Raw genomic sequence first — 22,338 nt, forward strand, 5'->3', positions numbered from 1 at the left:
ATTTAGTCCTTATGTATTCCTTTTTTGCTTTTGTTACTGTTTATATTTACCATTAAAGTTGCATTTACTAGTTTTGATGAATGCACATTTTATTTTTTTTTATTTTTGGCTGATATCAGATCAGTAATACAGTGGGATTTGATGTTAAACCGGACAAGGACACCTCACTTCTCAAGATGGTGGAGCTCGGATTGTCGGAGTATTCAGAAAAGTAAGGCTGATCTTTGACAATCGCAAATTATTTGTGGTTGTAAAAAACTTATTTTTATTTGTGTAACCATGTTGCTCAGTGCAGTGTGAATCAGAATGTGTCAGACTCTTTTATGAATCTCTCTCTGTCTGCAGGCTGGAGGAAATCGGTGCATCCGCCAGTAAGGAATTCTCTCTGGAAAAGTCTCTGGAGAAAATGAAACAAGAGTGGGCAGAGCTCCGCTTTGGGTTTTCCCTGTATAAGGACACGGTAAAACACACTTTAATGTGTGTTTGAAAGTTGATATAAAACTGCCTATTTAAATTCTATGTCATTTTATTGGTTAAATACAACTCTGTTCTTATTTGAGTGTTGATTATTAAATAAATTTAGTTAATTTATTGTTAAATATACTTTATTCTCAGCTAAATGAAACTTTTAAGCTTCACTTATTGCATCACTACTGATATATCAAAAATTATTCATTTTTTATTCATCATTAAAAATGACTTTGCTTGTTATATAAAGCTACTGTTTATTTGGACAATTTTATTCTTCTCTCTTTCTCTCACAAATTGTGCATTTGTGCATGTATATTTGTCCATAAAGGGTACAAGTGTTTTATCGGCGGTAGATGATATTCAGCTGCTGTTGGACGATCACATTATCAAGACTCAGACTATGAGAGGATCTCCATTCATCAAGCCAATCGAGGCCGATGCAAAGGTTCATGACTTGCACAGATCTGTGTTAAAAGCATTTTAATTTTACTAATCAAGTCAATTTATTTCCTGCCACAAAATCAGTTATTCTTGGCTATTTTTGACTGTAGTGGTGTACCTTTATGTAAATAACTTCTTTTATGATTAAAGCTTTTCATGGAAACAGCGCCCACGACAACTTGTGCAGTTTAGTTAAAAAAAATCTGGTTTTTAGTTGTATATGATACAGTATGATCCTGTAAATAATATGATGTAAATAACTTAATATGATAATAATATGAACCTTGACCCTGTTGCTTTGTCTCTCTTTAGACCTGGGAGGAGAAGTTGCAGAGCATGCAGGATATATTGGACGCGATGTTGCAGTGTCAAAGCATGTGGATGTATCTCGAGCCCATCTTCAGCTCAGAGGACATCATTGCTCAGATGCCAGAGAACGGACGCAAGTTCGCCATCGTAGACAGTTACTGGAAAAACATTGTCGCTGAAGCGGTGTGTGTCTGTGTGGTCTTTATTAGCTGTATCACTGTATCAACAACTAACGATCAATAAATAAACAAGATGTCCATATTCATTTTAAATGTTTTAACAGTTGAAGGACACACGTTCGCTGGTGGCCACAGAGCAGCCCAACATGTTGGGTCGCCTTCAGGAGTCCAACACTTTCCTGGAGGAAATACAGCAGGGTCTGAACTCATACCTGGAAACAAAGAGACTCTTCTTCCCTCGGTACGATTAAACTTTCAGATCTAGCTCTTAACGATGTTATAACACCTTCTTGTGTCTCACTTTAGTGTTCAGAGTCACTATTAGTCAACTTTATTTCTCACTATCTAGGTTTTTCTTCCTGTCTAATGATGAGATGTTGGAGATCTTGTCTGAGACGAAGGATCCGCTGCGTGTCCAGCCTCATCTTAAGAAGTGTTTTGAGGGCATCGCTAAGCTAGAATTCACCCCTGATCTGGAGATCACAGGAATGATCAGCTCAGAGAAAGAGATCGTTCCCTTAATAGAGACCATCTACCCAGCTAAAGCCAAGGTACAGATGGCGTACTCCTGAAATATGCTGCTTCCCTTATTTATATACAGTTTTGCTTAAAATAGATAGCTAAACTCTATGGATATGCTCCATGAAAACATGAAGCCTTGTTTTAGGACCATTAAGATTTTTGAGCATTGTGACATTATTTTCCTATCATTTTCTTCACAATTCTCAAAACCATAATGTCAAAAATGTATATATAATTTAAATAGAATTTTACAGTATTTGTACTTGTTGTACAGTCTTTAATATGTTCATTTAAATAAAATCACCGCTTTGCATGTTTTTAAAAATTTGAGATTAATGGGATTTACACAAAATGTATTGTAGTAATGAGAATTTTCGGTGGAAAAGTGATTTATTGTCATGAGAATATAACCACATTTGAAATTTTGTGTGATTATACCCACTTTTTTTATGAGAAGTGGCTTCTGCAGGTTGAAAACACAATGCTGATGAGCATCAGAGGCGTCATAAAACAAGGAATGGAGCAGTACTCAGAGGTATAATCACACACAAATACTGCACATGTACAATACGATCAGCACATCATGTGTGTTTGATTCTGCTTGTTTCAGATGCCCAGGAAGAAGTGGGTGCTGCTGTGGCCTGGTCAAGTCGTGATCTGTGCGTCCTGTATCTTCTGGACCAGTGAAGTATCTGACGCCATACAGAACAACACTCTTCCTGTGAGCACAAGTGCACACAGACTCATTCAGAGCAGATTTGGTTGAGTGGAGCTGGACGGAAAGTATAAATATTGTGCCATGCATGTGTTTCAGGCTTATGTTGACCAGAGTAATGCTCAGATCGCTGATATAGTCGAGCTGGTGAGAGGGAAGTTGCCAGGTGGGGCCAGGATGACTCTGGGAGCTCTTATTGTCATTGATGTTCACGGTAAGTGTCATTCTGGCATGCCGTCTCTGTATTGTCTGTACAGTTCATGAGCTTTGACTCTTTCTCCCATGCAGCACGTGATGTTGTGTGCAAGCTGTCACAGGATGGCGTTTCGTCTCTGAATGATTTCCAGTGGATTTCCCAGCTGCGGTATTTCTGGGAGGACGGAGAGGTCATGCTGCGGATGATCACCACCGTGATCAGATACGGATACGAATATCTCGGCAACTCACCGCGTCTGGTCATAACACCACTAACTGACCGCTGCTACAGGTGATCTGACATCTGTGACCCTGGACCACAAAACCAGTCTTAAGTGGAAATTTGTGTGTAAAAGTGTGAATAAATAATCTTTCCATTGATGTATGGTTTGTTAGGATCAGACAATATTTGGCTGAGATACAACTATTTGAATATCTGGGATCTGAGGGTGCAAAAAAATCTAAATACTGAGAAAATCACCTTTAAAGTTGTCCAAATGATTTCTTAACAATGTATATTACTAATCAAAAATTAAGTTTTGATATATTTACTTTAGGAAATTTACTAAATATCTTCATGGAACATGATCTTTACTTAATATCCTAATGATTTTTGGCATAAAAGAAAAATCAATAATTTTGACACATACAATGTACTTTTGGCTATTGCTACAAATATACCCCAGAGACTTAAGACTGCTTTTGTGCTCCAGGGTCACATATAATCTGTGTTAGCATGTGTGCTAATATGATCATTTTAAATGCCATTATGAAGTACAGCGATTCAATCGGATTCAGAAATATCTTGCATACATCAGTGCCACGAGGCAGAGCTTTTCATACGTTTTACAACATATGAACATGAGTATGTTTATTTATGTCTTACGAACTGATCAGTCGATGTTTACTAAATATTTACTTCAGACACAAATATCGGCTTTATTTTTATAGAAAAAAAAAGACTGCTAGAAAAAAGTGTATGTAAAGATACCTACTGAATGCTGATTGGTCCACAGGACTCTGATGGGCGCTCTGAAGCTGAATCTTGGCGGGGCTCCAGAAGGTCCTGCAGGAACTGGAAAAACAGAGACGACCAAAGATCTGGCCAAAGCGCTGGCCAAACAGGTGCTCACAATATTTTTTTACGACATATATAAAGCGTTCTAAACACTGATTTATGTTGGTTTAGGTAGTTCATTTTACTGTATGTACAGTAAGTGACAAATGTAAATGTGTGTTTAGTGTGTGGTGTTCAACTGTTCTGATGGTCTGGACTACAAAGCGATGAGTAAATTTTTCAAGGGTCTAGCACAGTCCGGAGCGTGGGCATGTTTCGACGAGTTCAACCGGATAGAGGTCGGTAATGATGTGACAGCCAAATTAGTAAATTAAACTAATACTACTTTATAGTTATCGATTATTACATGTTTGTTGCACTCTGTCAGGTAGAGGTGTTGTCTGTGGTCGCCCAGCAGATTTTGAGCATTCAGCAGGCCGTAATGCGAAACATGAAGACGTTTATGTTCGAGGGAACCGAGCTCTCTCTCAATCCCACCTGCTGTGTGTTTATCACCATGAACCCGGGATACGCAGGCAGAGCAGAGCTGCCTGATAACCTGAAAGTAACCAAAAACAAACACGCTCATACACCGTTTCAGTAACTTTGCTTCTTTTTTTTATTTAGATAAATTATAGTATTATGGGAAATTGTTTTCTTATGCCAATGGTCCATTCATTCATTTATATATTTATTTATGTTTTGTGTGAATGTATTTGCATGCTTGTAGGCTTTGTTCCGTACAGTTGCAATGATGGTTCCAGATTATGGACTGATTGGAGAGATATCACTTTATTCGATGGGATTCACAGCATCCCGGAGGTAAAATCATTTCTAGTCAAACAGTTAAACTAATTAATATTTAATTTTGCGGAAAATGTTCCAGTTGTTTCCCTTTGTTTTGTGTTTTCCAGCCTGGCTCAGAAGATCGTGGCGACGTATCGCCTGTGCTCTGAGCAGCTCTCGTCTCAACCGCACTACGATTATGGGATGCGTGCGGTAAAATCAGTCCTGACTGCAGCGGGAAACCTGAAACTCAAATACCCAGAAGAGGACGAGAGCGTTTTGCTGCTCAGAGCTCTCATGGATGTCAACATGGCCAAGTTCCTCGCGCAGGATTTACCACTGTTTCAGGTGTGTAGATGTCAATTACATATTCATTTTTGCATGTGGTTATTATTGATTTGTGTTTGTGTGTGTTTAGGGATCATCACTGATTTGTTTCCTGGAGTGATCCTGCCCAAACCAGATTATGAGTTACTGTTAAAAGCTTTGGATGACAACATCGCCAAGATGAAACTGCAGCCCGTACCGTGGTTCATTGGCAAAATTATACAAGTACAAAATCTGCTCAATACCATTTCATCTGTCTACTCAATCTGTCATGTCTTTATAATCATCCATATTTTTTTTCTTAAATGTTGCCTTTAGATTTAAACATTTAGAAGGTGGTTTATATATGTGCATTGCTATTTTAAATATAAAACTGTTATAAAATTCAGTTTAAACACTGATTGGGCAAGCCATATTTTAAGTTCTTACAAAAAGAAAAGTGTGATATTGTGAGAACTGAGGCTTGTTTTTATAGCTGAAACTGTTATATGAAAAAAGTAACCAGTTGATCAATTTTATCATGTGTGCAGGTGTATGAGATGATGCTCGTCAGACACGGCTTCATGATTGTTGGCGAGCCTATGGGTGGAAAAACTTCAGCTTATAAAGTTCTGGCTGGAGCTTTGGGAGACCTTTATAAGGGTAATCAATCCATAACATTTTTATTCTTTCATTATTATAATTTTTTGTGTGTGTGTGTGTTTATTCACACTACTGCTTAAAAGTTTGGAATGATTAAGATTTTTAATGTCCTTAAAAGAAGTCTCTCTGCTTACCAAGATGGCATTTATTTGTTAAAAAATGCAGTAAAAACAGTAATATTGTGAAATGGCGGAGCTGAATAAAATGTAATTTAATCCTAAATTTGAATGGTAGTGAAACACAGTTTCTACAAAAAATATTAAGTAGCAAAAACTGTTTTCAACATTGAGAATAATAATAAAAAAATGTTTCTTGAGCAGCAAATCAGCATATTAGAATGATTTCTGAAGATCATGTGACACTGAAGACTGGAGTAATGATGCTGAAAATTCAGCTTTGATCAAAGAAATAAATTACATTTTATGTATATTTATCAATATATTAAAATAAAAAAAAATATTATTTTAAACTACAATAATATTTCACAATATTACTGTTTTTACATGCAGCCTTGCTGAACACGAGACATGTCTTTTTCAAAATTATTAAAATTTTTGAACAGTTGTGTATTTACATTTTTATATGCATATGCAAAAAAACAACAACAACAAATCAAATATGATGTGCTGAAATGACATGGAATCAAATATTTGTCTATATAGAAGGTCTGATGGAAGAGTTTGCGGTAGATTTCCGCATCATTAATCCGAAGGCGATCACCATGGGGCAGCTGTATGGCTGTTTTGATCCAGTGAGTCACGAGTGGTCAGACGGCGTTTTGGCCACCTCATTCAGACAACAGGCCCAGTGCACCGCAGACGACCGCCAGTGGATCATATTCGATGGGCCAATCGACGCTGTCTGGATTGAGAACATGAACACCGTTTTGGACGATAACAAGAAGGTACATTTACACTTTAATATAGCAGTGAACATGTCTGAAGCGCTTGAGGTTCAGTGCTGGTGTCTGATGTGTTTTGCTGTTGAACAGCTGTGCCTGATGAGTGGTGAGATCATTCAGATGAGTCCTAAAATGAGTCTGATCTTTGAGCCTGCGGATCTGGAGCAGGCGTCACCCGCTACTGTGAGCAGGTGAACAACGAACACTCAGCTCCACATTGTTCAAGTAAAACAATACAGAGCCCATTCATTTGCTTCCATTGTTTAATTGTGTATGCTGCCGTTCAAAGGTAAAAAAAAAATAAAAAAATTACTACATTTTGTAAATTATTATAATATGTGCATAAAAGTTGCTTTTGGTTTTTGCTTTTGGTGCGTTTGTTTTGTTTTTATTTTGTATGTTTTTTTTTTATTTGAATGTGTTTGTTTTGTTGTCATAGAGAGTGTCCTACATGAACACATTACCTGAGAGCCTGGCAGACGAGCACAGAACCCTGGTGAGATGCTGTTAAAGTAATAAACATTTCTGAATGTAATGATCACCTGTGTGTGTTTCGTTTTAGATTACTGATCTCTTCAACTGGCTGGTTCAACCTTGTTTGGACTTTATTTACCACGAGTGTGGATTCTTAGTACAGACGTCACCTATTCACCTGGCCTATAGTCTGATGCGCCTGTACACCTGCCTACTAGGTACATGCACATACAAATATGCACATCATACATATCTTCAATCATTTTGTGATCTGTTTGCTCATGTCACATTTTATTTTGCAGATGAGATTTTTCAGTCAGGACAGGAAGGAGCAGAATCTATGACGAGTCAGCAGGTGACGCTGTGGCTTCAGGCCCTGTTTGTGTTCGCTGTGGTCTGGAGTTTGGGAGGAACCATCAACGGCAACAGCAGGAAGAAGTTCGACATCTTCTACCGAAACCTTATCATGAGCACAAACACAGATCACCCGCGACCCCAGAGTGTGAAACTCACTAAGAGCAACGTGTTCCCAGAGAGAGGTCTACAAAATGTTTTTGGTTGACTTTTAATGACAGGGTTTCCATGGTCATGTAAAATCTGTAAATATAGGACAATTGTGATTCCCAGGCACAAGCAAAATATGTAACTATATTCTCATAATACCTATTCACAGTCCCTGTGGATTATTAACTTTTTATGCATAAAGAACCTGATTAAACCCAAAGTCAAAGCTAAGAGTCATATACAAAATGTACAAAAATGTTTATGAATCTTGTCTGCTGTCTGTTTGTTCTATTCTTCACACAGGCACCGTCTATGATTATTATTTCCATAAGCAGGGTCCCGGTCAGTGGAACAGCTGGACCGAATCCATCACTAAAGAAGACAAAGTCATACCTGCCGGCGCAAAAGTCAGTTCACAAAAATCAGGGTTATTAGAGTTAACTAAAACTATAAAACTGCAGCTTAAACCAACATTTTTGTTAACTGAAGTAAAATATAAAAAAACTTAAAATTTTTATTTTATTTCAGCTAGTTGCCACAGACGACATTTCTTATTTTTTATTTGGTTTAACTTGATGTGCTAAATTGCCTAAAACTAAAACTTAAATAAAAATGAATAAAACTGTATAGCCATATTATAAAAAAAAAATATATATATATATATATATATATATATATATATATATATATATATATATATATATATATATATATATATATAGTTACAAAACTTTTTTACTTTAATCGAAATAAAAAAACAAAAAAAATCTAAATATATACAAAATCCTAAATATTAATGAAAACTATAATAGTATTTAGGGGATAATTGTGCATTTTATAGAACAAGTACATTTATTTTTGCAAAACAATTAAAAAAAAATTTTTGAGTTAAAAACAGATTTTTTTTTTTTACCAAATTTACATTTTTAACAGTTTTATAATATACATTTTAAATACTTGTATTAAAAAAGCAATAAAATATAAATTTAAATATTAAAAATAAAAGTTAAATCTAAAAGTAAATCTTTAATATAAACATAATTTATAAATCTAATCGTAAACTCTAAAAATGAATGAATTCTAAATACATAAGTAAACATATAGAGTGGTGAATGAAGCAAAGGAGAATCACGCAGGGTAGTGTACTCACAGGATCTGATGTCTGTCTCTCTCTCAGGTGTCTGATCTTATCATACCCACGGCAGAAACATCACGCCAGCTCTTCTTCCTCAGGACGTATCTGTCACACGAGGTGCCCACACTGATCGTGGGACCCACAGGAACCGGAAAGTCTGTGATCAACAACAACTTCCTAATGTCGCTTCCCAAGGAGCACTACACTCCCATCTGCATCAACTTCTCCGCCCGGACCTCTGCCAACCAAACCCAGGACATCATCATGTCTAAGCTGGACCGCCGCCGCAGGGGCGTGTTTGGGCCACCGATGGGGAAGAAATGCATCATCTATGTTGGTAAGAAGTAGATTTAGTACAGACACTGACTGGGTACATTTACTGAACAGCTAAAGCAGAGCTCCCTACTTTTCTGTCATTTTAAATCTAAAATAAAAGTTTCACAAGTTATAAGAATAATAGAAGTCTTAGGTTGCACTTTCAGTTCTTCTGTATTAATTAAACTCTAGAGAATTGTATGAATGCACAGATAAATAAATAAATAAATAAAGATTAAAAATGTAGGTATTGATGCGGTAACTTAAGAAAAATAATCACAATATACGATTGTATTTGTACAGCTCTATGTATTGTAAATGTTTACAAAAACATTTTTTTGTATAAAGAGAAAAATTCTAATTAAATTACAGTGTGCCACATATTATGTTCATAGAGATGAAGTTATTAATAAACCTAATAAATCACATGCTACCTTCCTTTAATTTGATATTAGATACAACAAAGAGTAAAACCGTCTAAAATTACTAAACCTTTAACTAAAAATAAAATGATATGATTGTATTGGCACAGCACTAGGTATTTTTTTACATACAAATTGTACAAATTTTTGTTTCTAATTACAATGTGGCATATATTATGTTCATAGATATTAAGTTGTGAATGAACTTTATAGCATGCTACTTTCCTTTAAATTTGAATTTTCTGCTGTAAAACATTCTGTAGATGATCTGAACATGCCTGCAAAGGAGATATACGGTGCTCAGCCGCCCATTGAACTGCTGCGCCAGTGGATCGATCATCATCACTGGTATGATAAAAAAGACACGTCCAGACTGGACATTGAGGATGTTCTGTATATGTCTGCTATGGGGCCCCCTGGTGGAGGGAGAAACGACATTACAGGTAAATCTCTGATCCTAAATGCTCATCACATAATCAAAGTCTTGCGCAGTTTCTTCTTTGTCACTGTTTTGCATCTTCCCTCCCTCACAGGACGATTTACACGTCACTTAAATATTATATCGATTGATACATTCGATGATGAGACTCTAAGCAACATCTTCACATCCATCACCGACTGGCACTTCAGCAATGGTTTTGATGCCTCTTTCTACAGGTGCGTTAATTAAGAAAGTTTAAATCTGATATAAAAATATCTCAGTGCGATTGCATTAGATTTCAAGATATAAAACCAATATTTCTGTGACGTATATATAGAATAAAAACTATACGAGTAAAACATTTTAAGTGTCCAGATAGTTATTTGTGGCCACTGTGTGGTAATTGTTTTTTTTAACATAAGCTGAAAATCATGATTAAATATTTCTGTGTATGTGTATTTGTTGTAGGTTGGGTAAAATCATGATTCAAGCTACGATTGCAGTATATAAAGATGCAATCGAGAGTTTCCTCCCAACACCATCTAAATCTCATTATATTTTCAATCTGCGAGATTTTGCGAGGGTGATTAGGGGCGTAATGCTCTGTCCATCAACACACATGCAGGTAAGCATACACACTGGTATATTTCTATTTAAAGGCAAAGTAAATACAGTAAATAGTTTTTGTGATTTGAGTTTTGTGCTTCTTTTCATCAGGAAGGTGATAAACTAATCCGCTTATGGATCCATGAGGTGTATCGCGTGTTTTACGATCGGCTGATTGATAATGACGACAGAGAGAAATTTTTTAACATTGTGAAAGAAAGGACAGCAGAATATTTCAAACAAAGCATCGATAAGGTAATAGCTACATTGTGAAATATTTATCCTCCCCCCAAAAATTTTTTAAAAATTATTCAAATACATAAAAATACTGATAAATAATATATATATAAATATATTTTTGAAAAACTAACATTGTCAAAAAAGGGCATCTGCATATTTCAATATTTAAAAAAAAAAAAAAAAAGATAATACTACATTGTGAAATTTTATTTTTTTTAAATTATCGAATGAAAAAAAAACATTTTTTGATAAATTATTTATGAAACTTTTTTTTTTATTTTATTTTTTTTAAGAAAATTAAGTTATTTCTTTCTTTTTATGTTGAGGTAAAATATGACCTGGGCATTTTTTATTCTTTTTCTAGGGAAACTGATTAAATACTTTAAATAAAATTGATCTGGTTATCTAGTATCTCTTGTAGTAAAATGGGCTTTAGTTGAATTATTATTTTAATAAGATGTCTCTTTTCCCCTATCCAGCTCCTCAGTCATCTCACTCTGTCTGGTAAAGTTGAAGATGACAGCATTCGCAGCCTGTTTTTTGGTGACTACGCCAAACCAGACTCGGCCAGCAAACCATACGACGAGATCACAGATCTGAGTACATTAACGGAGGTGATGGATTTCTACCTCAGGGAGTTTAATAACATCAGCAAAGCGCCCATGAACCTCGTCATGTTTCAGTTCGCCATCGAACACATCTCACGAATCTGCCGTGTGCTGAAACAAGACAACGGCCACCTGCTGCTGGTTGGCATCGGTGGATCGGGGCGACAGAGCGCCACCAAACTCGCCACCTTCATCAATGACTACGAGCTGTTCCAGATCGAACTGACCAAGAACTACAGCATGTCAGACTGGCGTGACAATCTGAAGCACCTGATGCTGAAAGCAGGGATCGAGGGGAAGAAAACAACGTTTCTCTTTAGCGACAACCAGATCAAGGACGAAGCCTTCGTTGAGGACATCAACATGCTGCTGAACACAGGAGACGTGCCAAACATCTTCCCATCAGACGAGCGTGCTGACATCATCGAAAAAATGCAGGGAATAGCCCAAATGGAAGGGAAGAAGATGGACATCACACCGCTCTCCATGTACAACTTCTTTATCGACAGAGTTAAAGCCAACCTTCATATAGTTCTTGGTACTGATTATATTATATTATATTATATTATATTATATTATATTATATTATATTATATTATATTATATGTAGCTCAGCCAATCAGAATATATAATGAACAATTTTTAATTTGAAACATTTTTATTTTTTTTGATTTGTTTTTTAAATAAAAATAATGCAATTAAAATATTTTAACGCAGTTAACACACTGGCCCCGCCCCCAAACCTTTACTTCATCTTACATTTCATACAGTTCACTGTTGACAAAATATGATGCAGGGCAACAACTTCTTAAATGCAATTATGCCCTACAATACAAGATACTGGGGCCAAAAATTTGTTTTTGTCTCATATTTATATCATACAATATTATACACACAAGCAGGGAGGGCAATATCACATGAGTGCAGTGTATCACAAGTTTAAATGTGATTTTATACAGCAGTTCAGTAAATAAGTTAATATTGTGTTATATTTTAAACACAACTTTGTGTTTTTGCTCAATTTTGCAGAGAACATATTACCTTTAAAGTCACAGCAGAATTATCTTGCACGTCTTCGAGCATCACAGAGGTGATTCGTTTCTGAATGAATTCGCGTTTTGAACGAATCGTATGAATCAATGATTCAAAGCCCCATTCCTAGAGAGAGGTTTATTGAATTCCTGAATGAATCAGCCGTTTGAATGAAGACATTTACCGCCACCTGCTGGCAGATGTAGTTTCTTATTTAGAGTATCATTTCATTCAAAAATAAAAAATATAATAATAATAATAATAAAAACATTAAAGGGATAGTTCACCCAAAAAATTACATTTTTTTCATCATTAACTCACCCTCATGTCGTTTCAAACCTTTCTTTTGTGGAACAAAAGATTAAAGGATAAAAAAGATAATAGGTTTTCAGTGACTTTCATTGTATGAACAAAAAATACTGAGATTTTTTATGTTCCATAGTTTATGTTAAGATGTTGTAGCCTAGAAGTTTATGTGTAATAAATTTTATGTTGAATCAGACAAAATATTATTTTCTAAAATTAAAATTTTTAATGTCTACTTGATACTTTCTCAATTACATTTACATTTAGTCATTTAGTAGATGCTTTTATCCAAAGCAACTTACAAATGAGGACAAAAGAAGCAATCAAAACCTACAAAAAAGCAATAAAATGCAAATAAAATAAAATGCATTTAACACAAAAATAGCTTTAAATAATATTTTGTTGGGTAATTTCAGTCAAATTTATTTTGCGATTAATTAGATCAATTAATCGACACATCATGCAATTAATTACATTAAAAATTTTAATATAATTATATTAATTTAACTACTATTTATTTTTATATTCATTTAACAAGGAGAAAAACCTCTCTGAGATTAGAAATATTACAGGAGTGTATTGTCCAACATAAGCAGAAACTTAACACATACACACATACATAATATAAACAAATGTAAATATATTATAAATATATACAAATAATATATAACACACACACACACACACACACACACACACATATATATATATATATATATATATATAATGTAATATTTTGGTTTAAGCTTGTGTAAAACTGTTTTCATGTTTGTCCCATAGCAATGAGCCCAATAGGTGAAGGCTTCCGCAATCGTCTGAGGATGTTCCCATCTTTGATTAACTGCTGCACCATAGACTGGTTTCAGGCCTGGCCCAAAGACGCTCTGGAGATGGTTGCCAACAAGTTCCTTGAGGATCTGGACATGGAAGACAACATCAGGATGGAGTGCGGTCATGAGCCTGCATTTATTTCCTTTAACAGTTGATTGTGTTCAGATATAAAGACTTACACTGTCCGTTTTGCTTTATTCTCAGGGTGGTGGAAATGTGTAAGATGTTCCAGGAGAGTGTCAGAGAGCTGTCTGAGCGCTACTACTCCCAGCTGCGCAGACATAATTACGTGACTCCTACCTCCTACCTGGAGCTCATCCTGACCTTTAAAGCCTTGCTTAACTCCAAACGCAGTGAAGTTAATGAGCTCAGGAATCGATACGTAGTTGGCTTGCAGAAACTTGACTTTGCTGCTTCTCAGGTGAGACGGAAAATGTGAACGCTTCATCAGTCATTTCATAATACTCTCTTTATTCTTCTTTATGTTCATCTGCAATCAGTGTTGTAATACATGTCCTGAAATACATACAATACATATTAATCCTGTTCTGTTAATGTATGTCTGTGAGTTAAGTGAGAAAAAATTAGATTGAAAATCAAATATTTACCTTCTAATTTAATGTCAACAGCACCTTTAGAAATTTATTTACTGAGAAAAATGGTGACGGGTTCAATACTTATTTTACCCACTGTATATATATATATATATTAATTTATATTTGTATAACACAATATAATTTTTATAATTTTGCCACGATTGTTTGTTATTTATATTTCAATTGTAAATATTTGATTTTCCACTCAAATTTTTAAAAACAAAAAATATACATTTTCAAACTTTTTATTTTAATTTTTATTACAATTAGGAAAATGTGAAATAGAACCATTTTCATAGGTGGTCTCAGATAAATATGTAGATTTTTGTAGCAACGATCAATTATATATTATCATCATAAATTATTTATAATGAGTTTTTATCAACAAGATGCCTAAATACATTATTTGATTATGTACATAGTCATTATCCCTGAATAAATTGATGTTGACAGTGCTGTTTATCTGTGATGTGCAGGTAGCGGTCATGCAGCAGGAGCTTACAGCTCTTCAGCCAGAACTGATCGAGACAGCCAAACAGACCGATCAGATGATGGTGAAGATAGAGAAAGAGACGGTGGAGGTGGATGCTAAGAAAGAGCTTGTCAGTGCTGATGAGAAAGTCGCCAATGAAGCAGCAGCTGCTGCTAAAGCCATCAAGGTAAGCAAAAATGTATTTCAGTTCACCAGAGCAGTACATTTCTGTCTAAGGCTCACAAAAATGATCCATGCAGGCAAACCCTTTTAATTACACAACATCAATTCTTAACAGGACAAAACCGTATGTTATATAATATATGACGTTTAGTAAAGGATTGCATTCAAAGTGTTGGCCAAGTAATAACATTTATTTGTACCTACTTGTTTAAAGTATGTTTCTGGCCTAAAATTTTAGCTATGCAAGTGAAAAAAATAATACAGATGTTGTCACGTTGCTGAGTTTTCCTTCAATTCTCAATCTACTATACATGAAATACATAAATAGATAAACAAAACAAAAAACATATATTGGCATGTAGGAATTTACAAGTCTTTAATGATTTTGGAGGACAAGTTGCACTCTTTTAGTTGAGGAGATTCAGAAAGTGGTTAGCAGTTGGAGATTTTGGGGTATTAGGACATTTTGTTAAAGTTATGATCGAGAAGTTTATATCAATTAATTTATTGTTGGATAGGATGAGTGTGAGGGAGATCTTGCAGAAGCGATGCCAGCGCTGGAAGCGGCTCTCGCTGCTCTAGACACACTGAAGCCGGCTGATATTACCGTCTTGAAGACGATGCAGAATCCTCCTGGTGCTGTCAAACTGGTCATGGAGTCCATCTGCGTCATGAAGGGCATTAAACCCGAGAGGAAACAAGACCCCGGTGGATCAGGTATGAGAATGTGGCACACATGAGAAACACAGGTGAAATATATCACACACTCTATTCTTAAATACATACTTGAAATTATTTGCACAGGAAAGATGGTTGAGGATTTCTGGGGACCATCTAAGAAGCTTCTTGGTGACATGAAGTTCCTCGAGAGCCTTAAGACGTTCGATAAAGACAACATACCTGCACCTAACATTAAGAAGATCAGAGAAAAGTTCATAGACCACCCAGAATTTCAGCCTTCAGTAATCAAAAGCGTGTCTTCTGCTTGCGAGGGCCTTTGCAAATGGGTGCGTGCCATGGAAGTATACGAACGTGTGGCGAAAGTCGTTGCCCCCAAGCAAGTGAGATTAAAGGAAGCAGAGGAGGAGTTAGCCGTGCAGATGCAGATGTTATCTGTGAAACGTGCCGAGCTGAAAGAGGTGGAGGACCGTCTGCAGGCACTGAATGACACATTCGACGGGATGATACAGAAGAAAAAAGACTTAGAAGCAAACATAGAGCTCTGTTCCCAAAAGCTAATACGAGCTGAAAAACTAATCGGTGGTCTGGGAGGAGAAAAAGACAGGTGGACGGAGGCTGCTCGGCTCCTTGGCATCAAATACACCAACCTTACCGGCGACGTGCTTTTGTCCTCGGCTATGGTGTCGTATCTTGGCGCGTTCACTGTCGATTACCGTGTGGAGTGTCAGCGAGAGTGGCACAAGCTGTGCAATGAGAAAAACATACCATGTTCGAAGGATTTCACACTTAGCAACACTCTCGGAAACCAGGTGCTGATCCGATCGTGGCAGATCGCCGGATTACCAGTGGACGCGTTTTCCACCGACAACGGAATTATTGTCTCAAACTCTCGCCGTTGGCCTCTCATGATCGACCCACAGGGACAAGCCAACAAATGGGTCAAAAACATGAACAAGGCCAATAAACTGTCCATCATCAAGCTCTCAGACAGCAACTATGTTCGTACCCTCGAGAACGCCATCCAGTTCGGCACGCCAGTCCTCTTGGAGAACGTTGGGGAGGAGCTGGATGCAATTTTAGAGCCGGTTCTACTAAAACAGACCTTTAAGCAGCAGGGCGTGGAGTATATGAAACTTGGCGAAAACACTGTGGAGTACTCGAACGATTTCCGGTTCTACATCACAACCGGATTGAGGAATCCACATTACTTGCCGGAGGTGGCGGTGAAAGTGTGTCTTTTGAACTTCATGATCACGCCGTTGGGTCTCGAGGATCAGCTTCTGGGGATCGTCGCCGCTAAAGAGAAGCCAGAACTCGAGGAGAAGAAAAACCAGCTGATTCTCGAAAGCGCAGCCAACAATAAGCAGCTGAAGGAGATCGAGAACAAAATCCTGGAGGTTCTTTCTTCCTCTGAAGGGAACATCCTAGAAGACGAAACCGCTATTAAGGTTCTCTCGTCATCTAAAATATTGTCAGAGGAGATTTCCGAGAAGCAGAAAATTGCGAGCGTGACTGAAAACGAGATTGACGAAACTCGAATGGGTTACCGGCCGGTTGCAGAACACTCATCCATTCTGTTCTTTTGCATCTCGGATCTGGCGAACATCGATCCCATGTACCAATACTCTCTCACGTGGTTCATCAATCTGTACCTGCAATCCATCGCTCACAGCGCGCCTAGCGATGACCTACAGATCCGCATCGCTAACATCTTGGATCACTTCACCATGCGCGTTTATTATAATGTGTGCCGCTCTCTGTTTGAGAAGGACAAGCTGCTGTTCTCTTTGCTTCTGACTGTCGGTATTATGCAGGGCAAAGGTCAGGTCGACGACCTCGTCTGGCGCTTTCTTCTCACCGGAGGCGTTGCTCTGGAAAACCCTTACCCCAACCCGGCCCCTGAGTGGCTTTCGGATAAATCATGGTCCGAAGTGGTTCGGGCTTCTCGACTTCCTTGCCTCGAAGGATTGTTTGAACACGTGCAGGAGAATATCGCAGAGTGGAAGCAGATTTACGACTCGGGTCATCCGCAGGACGAGGAGTTACCCGGGAAATGGCGAACAGTAGTGGGCATGGAGCGCATGGTGGTGCTGCGCTGCTTCAGACCGGATAAACTTGTGCTGGCGGTACAACAGTTCATCGTCGACAATATGAGCCGGACATACATTGAGCCACCAACCTTTGACCTGGCGGAGAGCTACAGTGACTCCAACTGCTGTTCACCACTTATCTTCGTCCTTTCTCCAGGATCAGACCCTACAGCCGGTAAAATAGAAAGATGTTTTTTTTTTTCAATGATTTGTCATTTTGTTTTGAAAATAGGGCCAATAACTTATTATATATCATTAGTTAATATACTATTATAGTTAATATAATTTTTATGTTTTTCATTTTAATAAATATATATAGTCTTTATTCATTTTTATTGCGGTTTTAGATTTTGTTTTTTTTAGTACTTAAAGTTTAACTAAACAAACATGAGAGATGTAGCCATGGGAACTAGCTGAAATAAAATAAGTTTACGATTAAATTTCATAATCACCAATGAAATCTGACAACAACTGTATCATAAATGATGTTTATTTTGGTTAAATAGCATTAAAAAAAGCTTATTTCTCAGGCTAAACCAGCCAGGACCATGCGTAGGTGGTGTCAATTATTGGCTGTAGAATTATTTTATGATTATTTTATTTGTTTATTATCTATTTTTAATATTAATATACCTTCAGTAGTTGATCTTACGCACACTTTTGTTTACTTCTGTATGATACTCAAATGTTGGGTTGCTGCTTGAAGACCAATGTAAAAATCTGGGCGTTCTGTGTAATATTATGAGACATAGAATCGCAATATATGATTGTTTCAGCGCAGCACTAAAGATTTACAACTAAATGATGTTCTTTCACTCCTTGTCTTACTCAGGACTCCTGAAGTTTGCAGATGACTTGGGCATGGGCAGCAGTAAGACGCAGACGATCTCTCTGGGTCAGGGTCAAGGTCCAGTAGCTGAGCAGCTGATCAGAGCAGCGCTGACCGACGGCACCTGGGTCGTGCTGCAGAACTGTCACCTCGCGACCAGCTGGATGCCAACGCTGGAGAAGATTTGTGAGGAGGTCATCACACCTGAAAACACACCCACCAGTTTCAGGTAAAAATAACAACACACTGTGCTGTTTCACATTAATTATTATGGCCACACTTAATTTCAGCAGAGTTAAAATTAGAGGATACATGACAAAGATAAAGAACATATCCAGGACATGTTTAATCTCAAAATCTAACAAAAAACTACATCTCTCAAATTTTAGTTTTAGTCCATGTTGCTTTAAATGCTAATGAGCTCTGCTCACCCCGACTCTCTCTTCCGTGGGGTGAAGAGCCGTTCTCATGAGACTGTTTACTTATTTTAGTTTTAGTCCGCTAACTAGCACGTTATTAGAAAGGCGATTCTAAGGTAACCTTAACTCACTTCTAGTAGTGAGGCTGGATCACAATCGCTTGAACATAAATGCATTTGGGACCTGGGGGTTGGCACTCCCTTCAAAAACAAGGTAATATGCGTCTACAGCAGCTCAGACGTCACACAAACACCTCAATCGCTTAGGAGCCATTCTTGTCTTACTCCTGCTCCAGCTCACTCAGGGCGGGTCTAAGGTAAAACGCTAGTGTCAATCAACAATCGTGAAAGGGGCCTGAGAAAGGGACGTCACACAGACAGGCATCTGAGAACGGCTTGAAATGAGAAAGGGAAAATGATTTAATGAGATAAAAAAAAAAAACACTGGGTGGATCTTTATCAATATAGGCTGGTTGTATACACACATTTCAGTTCAAATAACTTGTAAAAGTGCATGTTGCATCCGATTACCCCTTTTAATTAAATTATATTAGTAGTTAAACTGATAACCAAACTCCTGTTGTTTTAGGTTGTGGTTAACCAGTCAGCCGTCAGACAAGTTTCCAGTGAGTGTTTTGCAGAATGGGGTGAAGATGACGAACGAGCCTCCCAAAGGACTGAGGGCAAATTTACTGCGTTCTTACCTCAGCGACCCCATCTCAGACCCTGCCTTCTTCAGCAGCTCCGCTAAGCAAGACGTCTGGCAGAAGCTGCTGTTCGGCCTTTGTTTCTTCCACGCTCTGGTCCAGGAGAGGAGAACATTCGGCCCACTCGGTCAGATATGAATCTATAATGCAGTTTGCTTTCCTGTCTGTCATCCTTTATTTGATTCACCCTCCGTCTCTAAACAATCTTCTGTGAAACTCTGGCATACTATAATCAATCTACCTGATCTAATCTTTTCTAAACAGACATTATTGTGCTGCAATCAAATGGCAGTTTAATAGGCTGAGGCAGTTATAAGTTCATAGATTGATTCTCCTGAAAACTATAAACAGTATTATAAAAGCAAACTTGTTAGTGGTGCTTGCGAAGCTGGATTTTTATTATTTTTCTTCCATACAAACTTTGGTGCGTAACTCATCCCATACCGTTTGTCATAGACCCATGAAAGAGGCATCAAATCATGCAGAATTTCTTAGAAACGTGTGGGTCACCACATTTGAAGAGGCTGGCAAGCTGTGTGAGAACAAATCGCGCTATAGGGTTGTACCCCAACTCATGAGTAATTGCCCCTTAGACATACTATTGTAAAGAACTGAGCACATGCGTTTTTCCTGCTATGGTAACTTCCACAGGAATTTTGCATTGAACATAACTCTTGATCACAGTGTTTTCCTGCTATGGTAACTTCCGACCTGGCTGACTGTGTTGCTACTCAGACAATATAAAACCACACAAAAGTATGGTCAGCCCATCTCTGCTCAGACAATGAGTCAGTCTCTCAGGATCATCATGAAGCTATCAAGTCACGCCCTAGCAACCATTAAGATAAATCTTGATGGTGTGTTAAGTATTCTTCTTTGGTGGAGGATGTCTAAGACAGTTATGATTAAATTGGAGATCTTGGAGCGAAAGGAGTATATTTGTGTATATGGAGATCGTAGAATTTATATGTGTTATGTATCAGAACATCGTATATACATGGGACTTGGTTCTTTTGATTCATGCTAGGAAACAGCACTTCCAAAATGCTACAGTGCTAGCAGTGAATAGCTACTTGCTAATAGTGATGTGCTAAAATCCTAGATAATATTTAAAACATTATAAAATAGACCCTATTAACTGCACAGTGGTGAGTTTTGCCACGTTAAGCACCACTCACATCTTCTTCAGCAAACGTATGTTTCTATTCTAATATGTGACCCTGGACCACAAAGCAGTCTTAAGTCTCTGGGGTATATTTGTAGCAATAGCCAAAAAAACATTGTAAGGTTCAAAATGATCGATTTTACTTTTATGCCAAAAATCATTAGGATATTAAGTAAAGATCATGTTCCATGAAGATATTTTGTATATTTCCTACTGTGAATATATTCAGAACTTAATTTTTGATTAGTAATATGCATTGCTAAGAACTTAATTTGAACAACTTTAAAGATGATTTTCTCAGTATTTAGATTTTTTTTTTTTTGCACCCTCAGATTCCAGATTTTCAAATAGTTGTATCTCAGCCAAATATTGTCCTATCATATCAAACACTACATTAATGGAAATATTATTTATTCAGCTTTTAGATGATGTATCAATCTCAATTTAAAAAAATTGACCCTTTGACTGGTTTTGTGGTCCAGGGTCACATATAACTATTTTTTATTTATTTATACTGATGATCTGGGAAATATTAGGAAGAGTAATCATCAATATCCAACAATTGTAGAAAGCACACACATCTGAAAATAGCTAAATTTAAATACACAACCAAAAATGTAACGGAAAAAATGTTCAACATCAATACACGGTTGCTCCCAAAAAAGTAATAATCTTACCAGATGTTTCAAGCTGATCTTCATCAGAAGGTTTTGGTGAGATCATTAAATGTATATGGGAGCCTAGTTTCTGACTTTAAAAAAAAAAAATTGTAGTAAGACTCATAATACATCCTGTCCGAGATGAGTTTTGTCTTCTCCAGGGGTTTTTATTGTGATATCAAAGTTGTGTTCAGTCTTCTTTCTTTGTCTCTGTCTCTCTGCAGGTTGGAATATTCCATATGAGTTTAATGAGTCTGATCTGAGAATCAGCATTCGTCAGATCCAGATGTTTCTGGATGAGTATGAGGAGGTTCCGCTGGAGGCCCTCACTTACCTGACAGGTGATTAAGCAGGCAGCCACTCAGAACACCCTAGCAACCAAGAAACCACCCAGAATGCTCTAGAAACCACATAATATAAAAATCTAGTTCTTTTAACATTTTGGTTAGACAAACATCATTATTTCAACCCTTCTGTACTCTTGTTCTCTGTAGGAGAGTGTAATTATGGTGGGAGGGTGACAGACGATAAGGACCGGAGACTGCTGATGTCCCTCCTCTCCATCTTCTACAGCTGGGAGCTCATTGAACAGGACCAGTATTGTGTGTGTGAGGGAGATCTGTACTATGTGCCATCACACGGCCCATACCAGGTACATACAAACACTGTGTACTCATATTTATCAATTAAAAGAGAAACATTTGACATTGACGAACTACATGGATTCTATTGACGTTAAAATTGATAGTTTGCCTTAAAATTACAATTCTGGCATGTGCTCATCCTCACGTTGTTCAGAACCTGTATGACTTGTGACGTCTTTCTTTGTGAAGATGTTTAGTGGAATTTTTAAGCGATTCTTAGACAGTGACTGGCCAAAAAGTGCCATAAACGTATCAGAAAAGTAGTCTCTTGTTATTAAAAGTTTTAATTTCATGTATGCATGCATGCTTTTGTGTAGTTTCTTTTAATTATTTATTCATGTATTTTCTTTCATTCATTCATATTATGTATGCATTTCATTTTGTATATTTTTAATGTATTTATGCATTTATGTATTTAATTTACTGACAATAAATTTTCACTGGTAAGGGCAACA

General features: G+C 37.1%; 1 protein-coding gene across 1 annotated transcript in view; it reads left to right on the forward strand.

Moving 5' to 3' along the window:
- dnah3 (dynein axonemal heavy chain 3) overlaps window positions 1–22,338 on the forward strand; it is a 36,426-nt gene that overhangs the window by 11,142 nt on the left and 2,946 nt on the right. The window contains 37 exon segments of the mRNA XM_042752328.1: window positions 120–211; window positions 346–460; window positions 800–916; window positions 1,225–1,404; window positions 1,505–1,641; window positions 1,750–1,959; window positions 2,373–2,457; window positions 2,533–2,643; window positions 2,737–2,851; window positions 2,926–3,124; window positions 3,849–3,957; window positions 4,075–4,188; window positions 4,278–4,454; window positions 4,620–4,711; window positions 4,804–5,227; window positions 5,533–5,644; window positions 6,307–6,548; window positions 6,636–6,806; window positions 6,985–7,041; window positions 7,108–7,237; window positions 7,322–7,558; window positions 7,827–7,930; window positions 8,701–8,995; window positions 9,659–9,838; window positions 9,929–10,052; window positions 10,285–10,441; window positions 10,534–10,677; window positions 11,142–11,808; window positions 13,389–13,554; window positions 13,644–13,860; window positions 14,512–14,694; window positions 15,209–15,407; window positions 15,495–17,636; window positions 18,294–18,519; window positions 19,298–19,542; window positions 21,464–21,580; window positions 21,734–21,891. Coding sequence (XP_042608262.1) covers window positions 120–211; window positions 346–460; window positions 800–916; window positions 1,225–1,404; window positions 1,505–1,641; window positions 1,750–1,959; window positions 2,373–2,457; window positions 2,533–2,643; window positions 2,737–2,851; window positions 2,926–3,124; window positions 3,849–3,957; window positions 4,075–4,188; window positions 4,278–4,454; window positions 4,620–4,711; window positions 4,804–5,227; window positions 5,533–5,644; window positions 6,307–6,548; window positions 6,636–6,806; window positions 6,985–7,041; window positions 7,108–7,237; window positions 7,322–7,558; window positions 7,827–7,930; window positions 8,701–8,995; window positions 9,659–9,838; window positions 9,929–10,052; window positions 10,285–10,441; window positions 10,534–10,677; window positions 11,142–11,808; window positions 13,389–13,554; window positions 13,644–13,860; window positions 14,512–14,694; window positions 15,209–15,407; window positions 15,495–17,636; window positions 18,294–18,519; window positions 19,298–19,542; window positions 21,464–21,580; window positions 21,734–21,891 — 8,550 coding nt within the window.

The sequence above is a fragment of the Cyprinus carpio genome, chromosome B24 (assembly GCF_018340385.1).
Source record: "Cyprinus carpio isolate SPL01 chromosome B24, ASM1834038v1, whole genome shotgun sequence".
NCBI classification, from domain to species: Eukaryota; Metazoa; Chordata; class Actinopteri; order Cypriniformes; family Cyprinidae; genus Cyprinus; species Cyprinus carpio.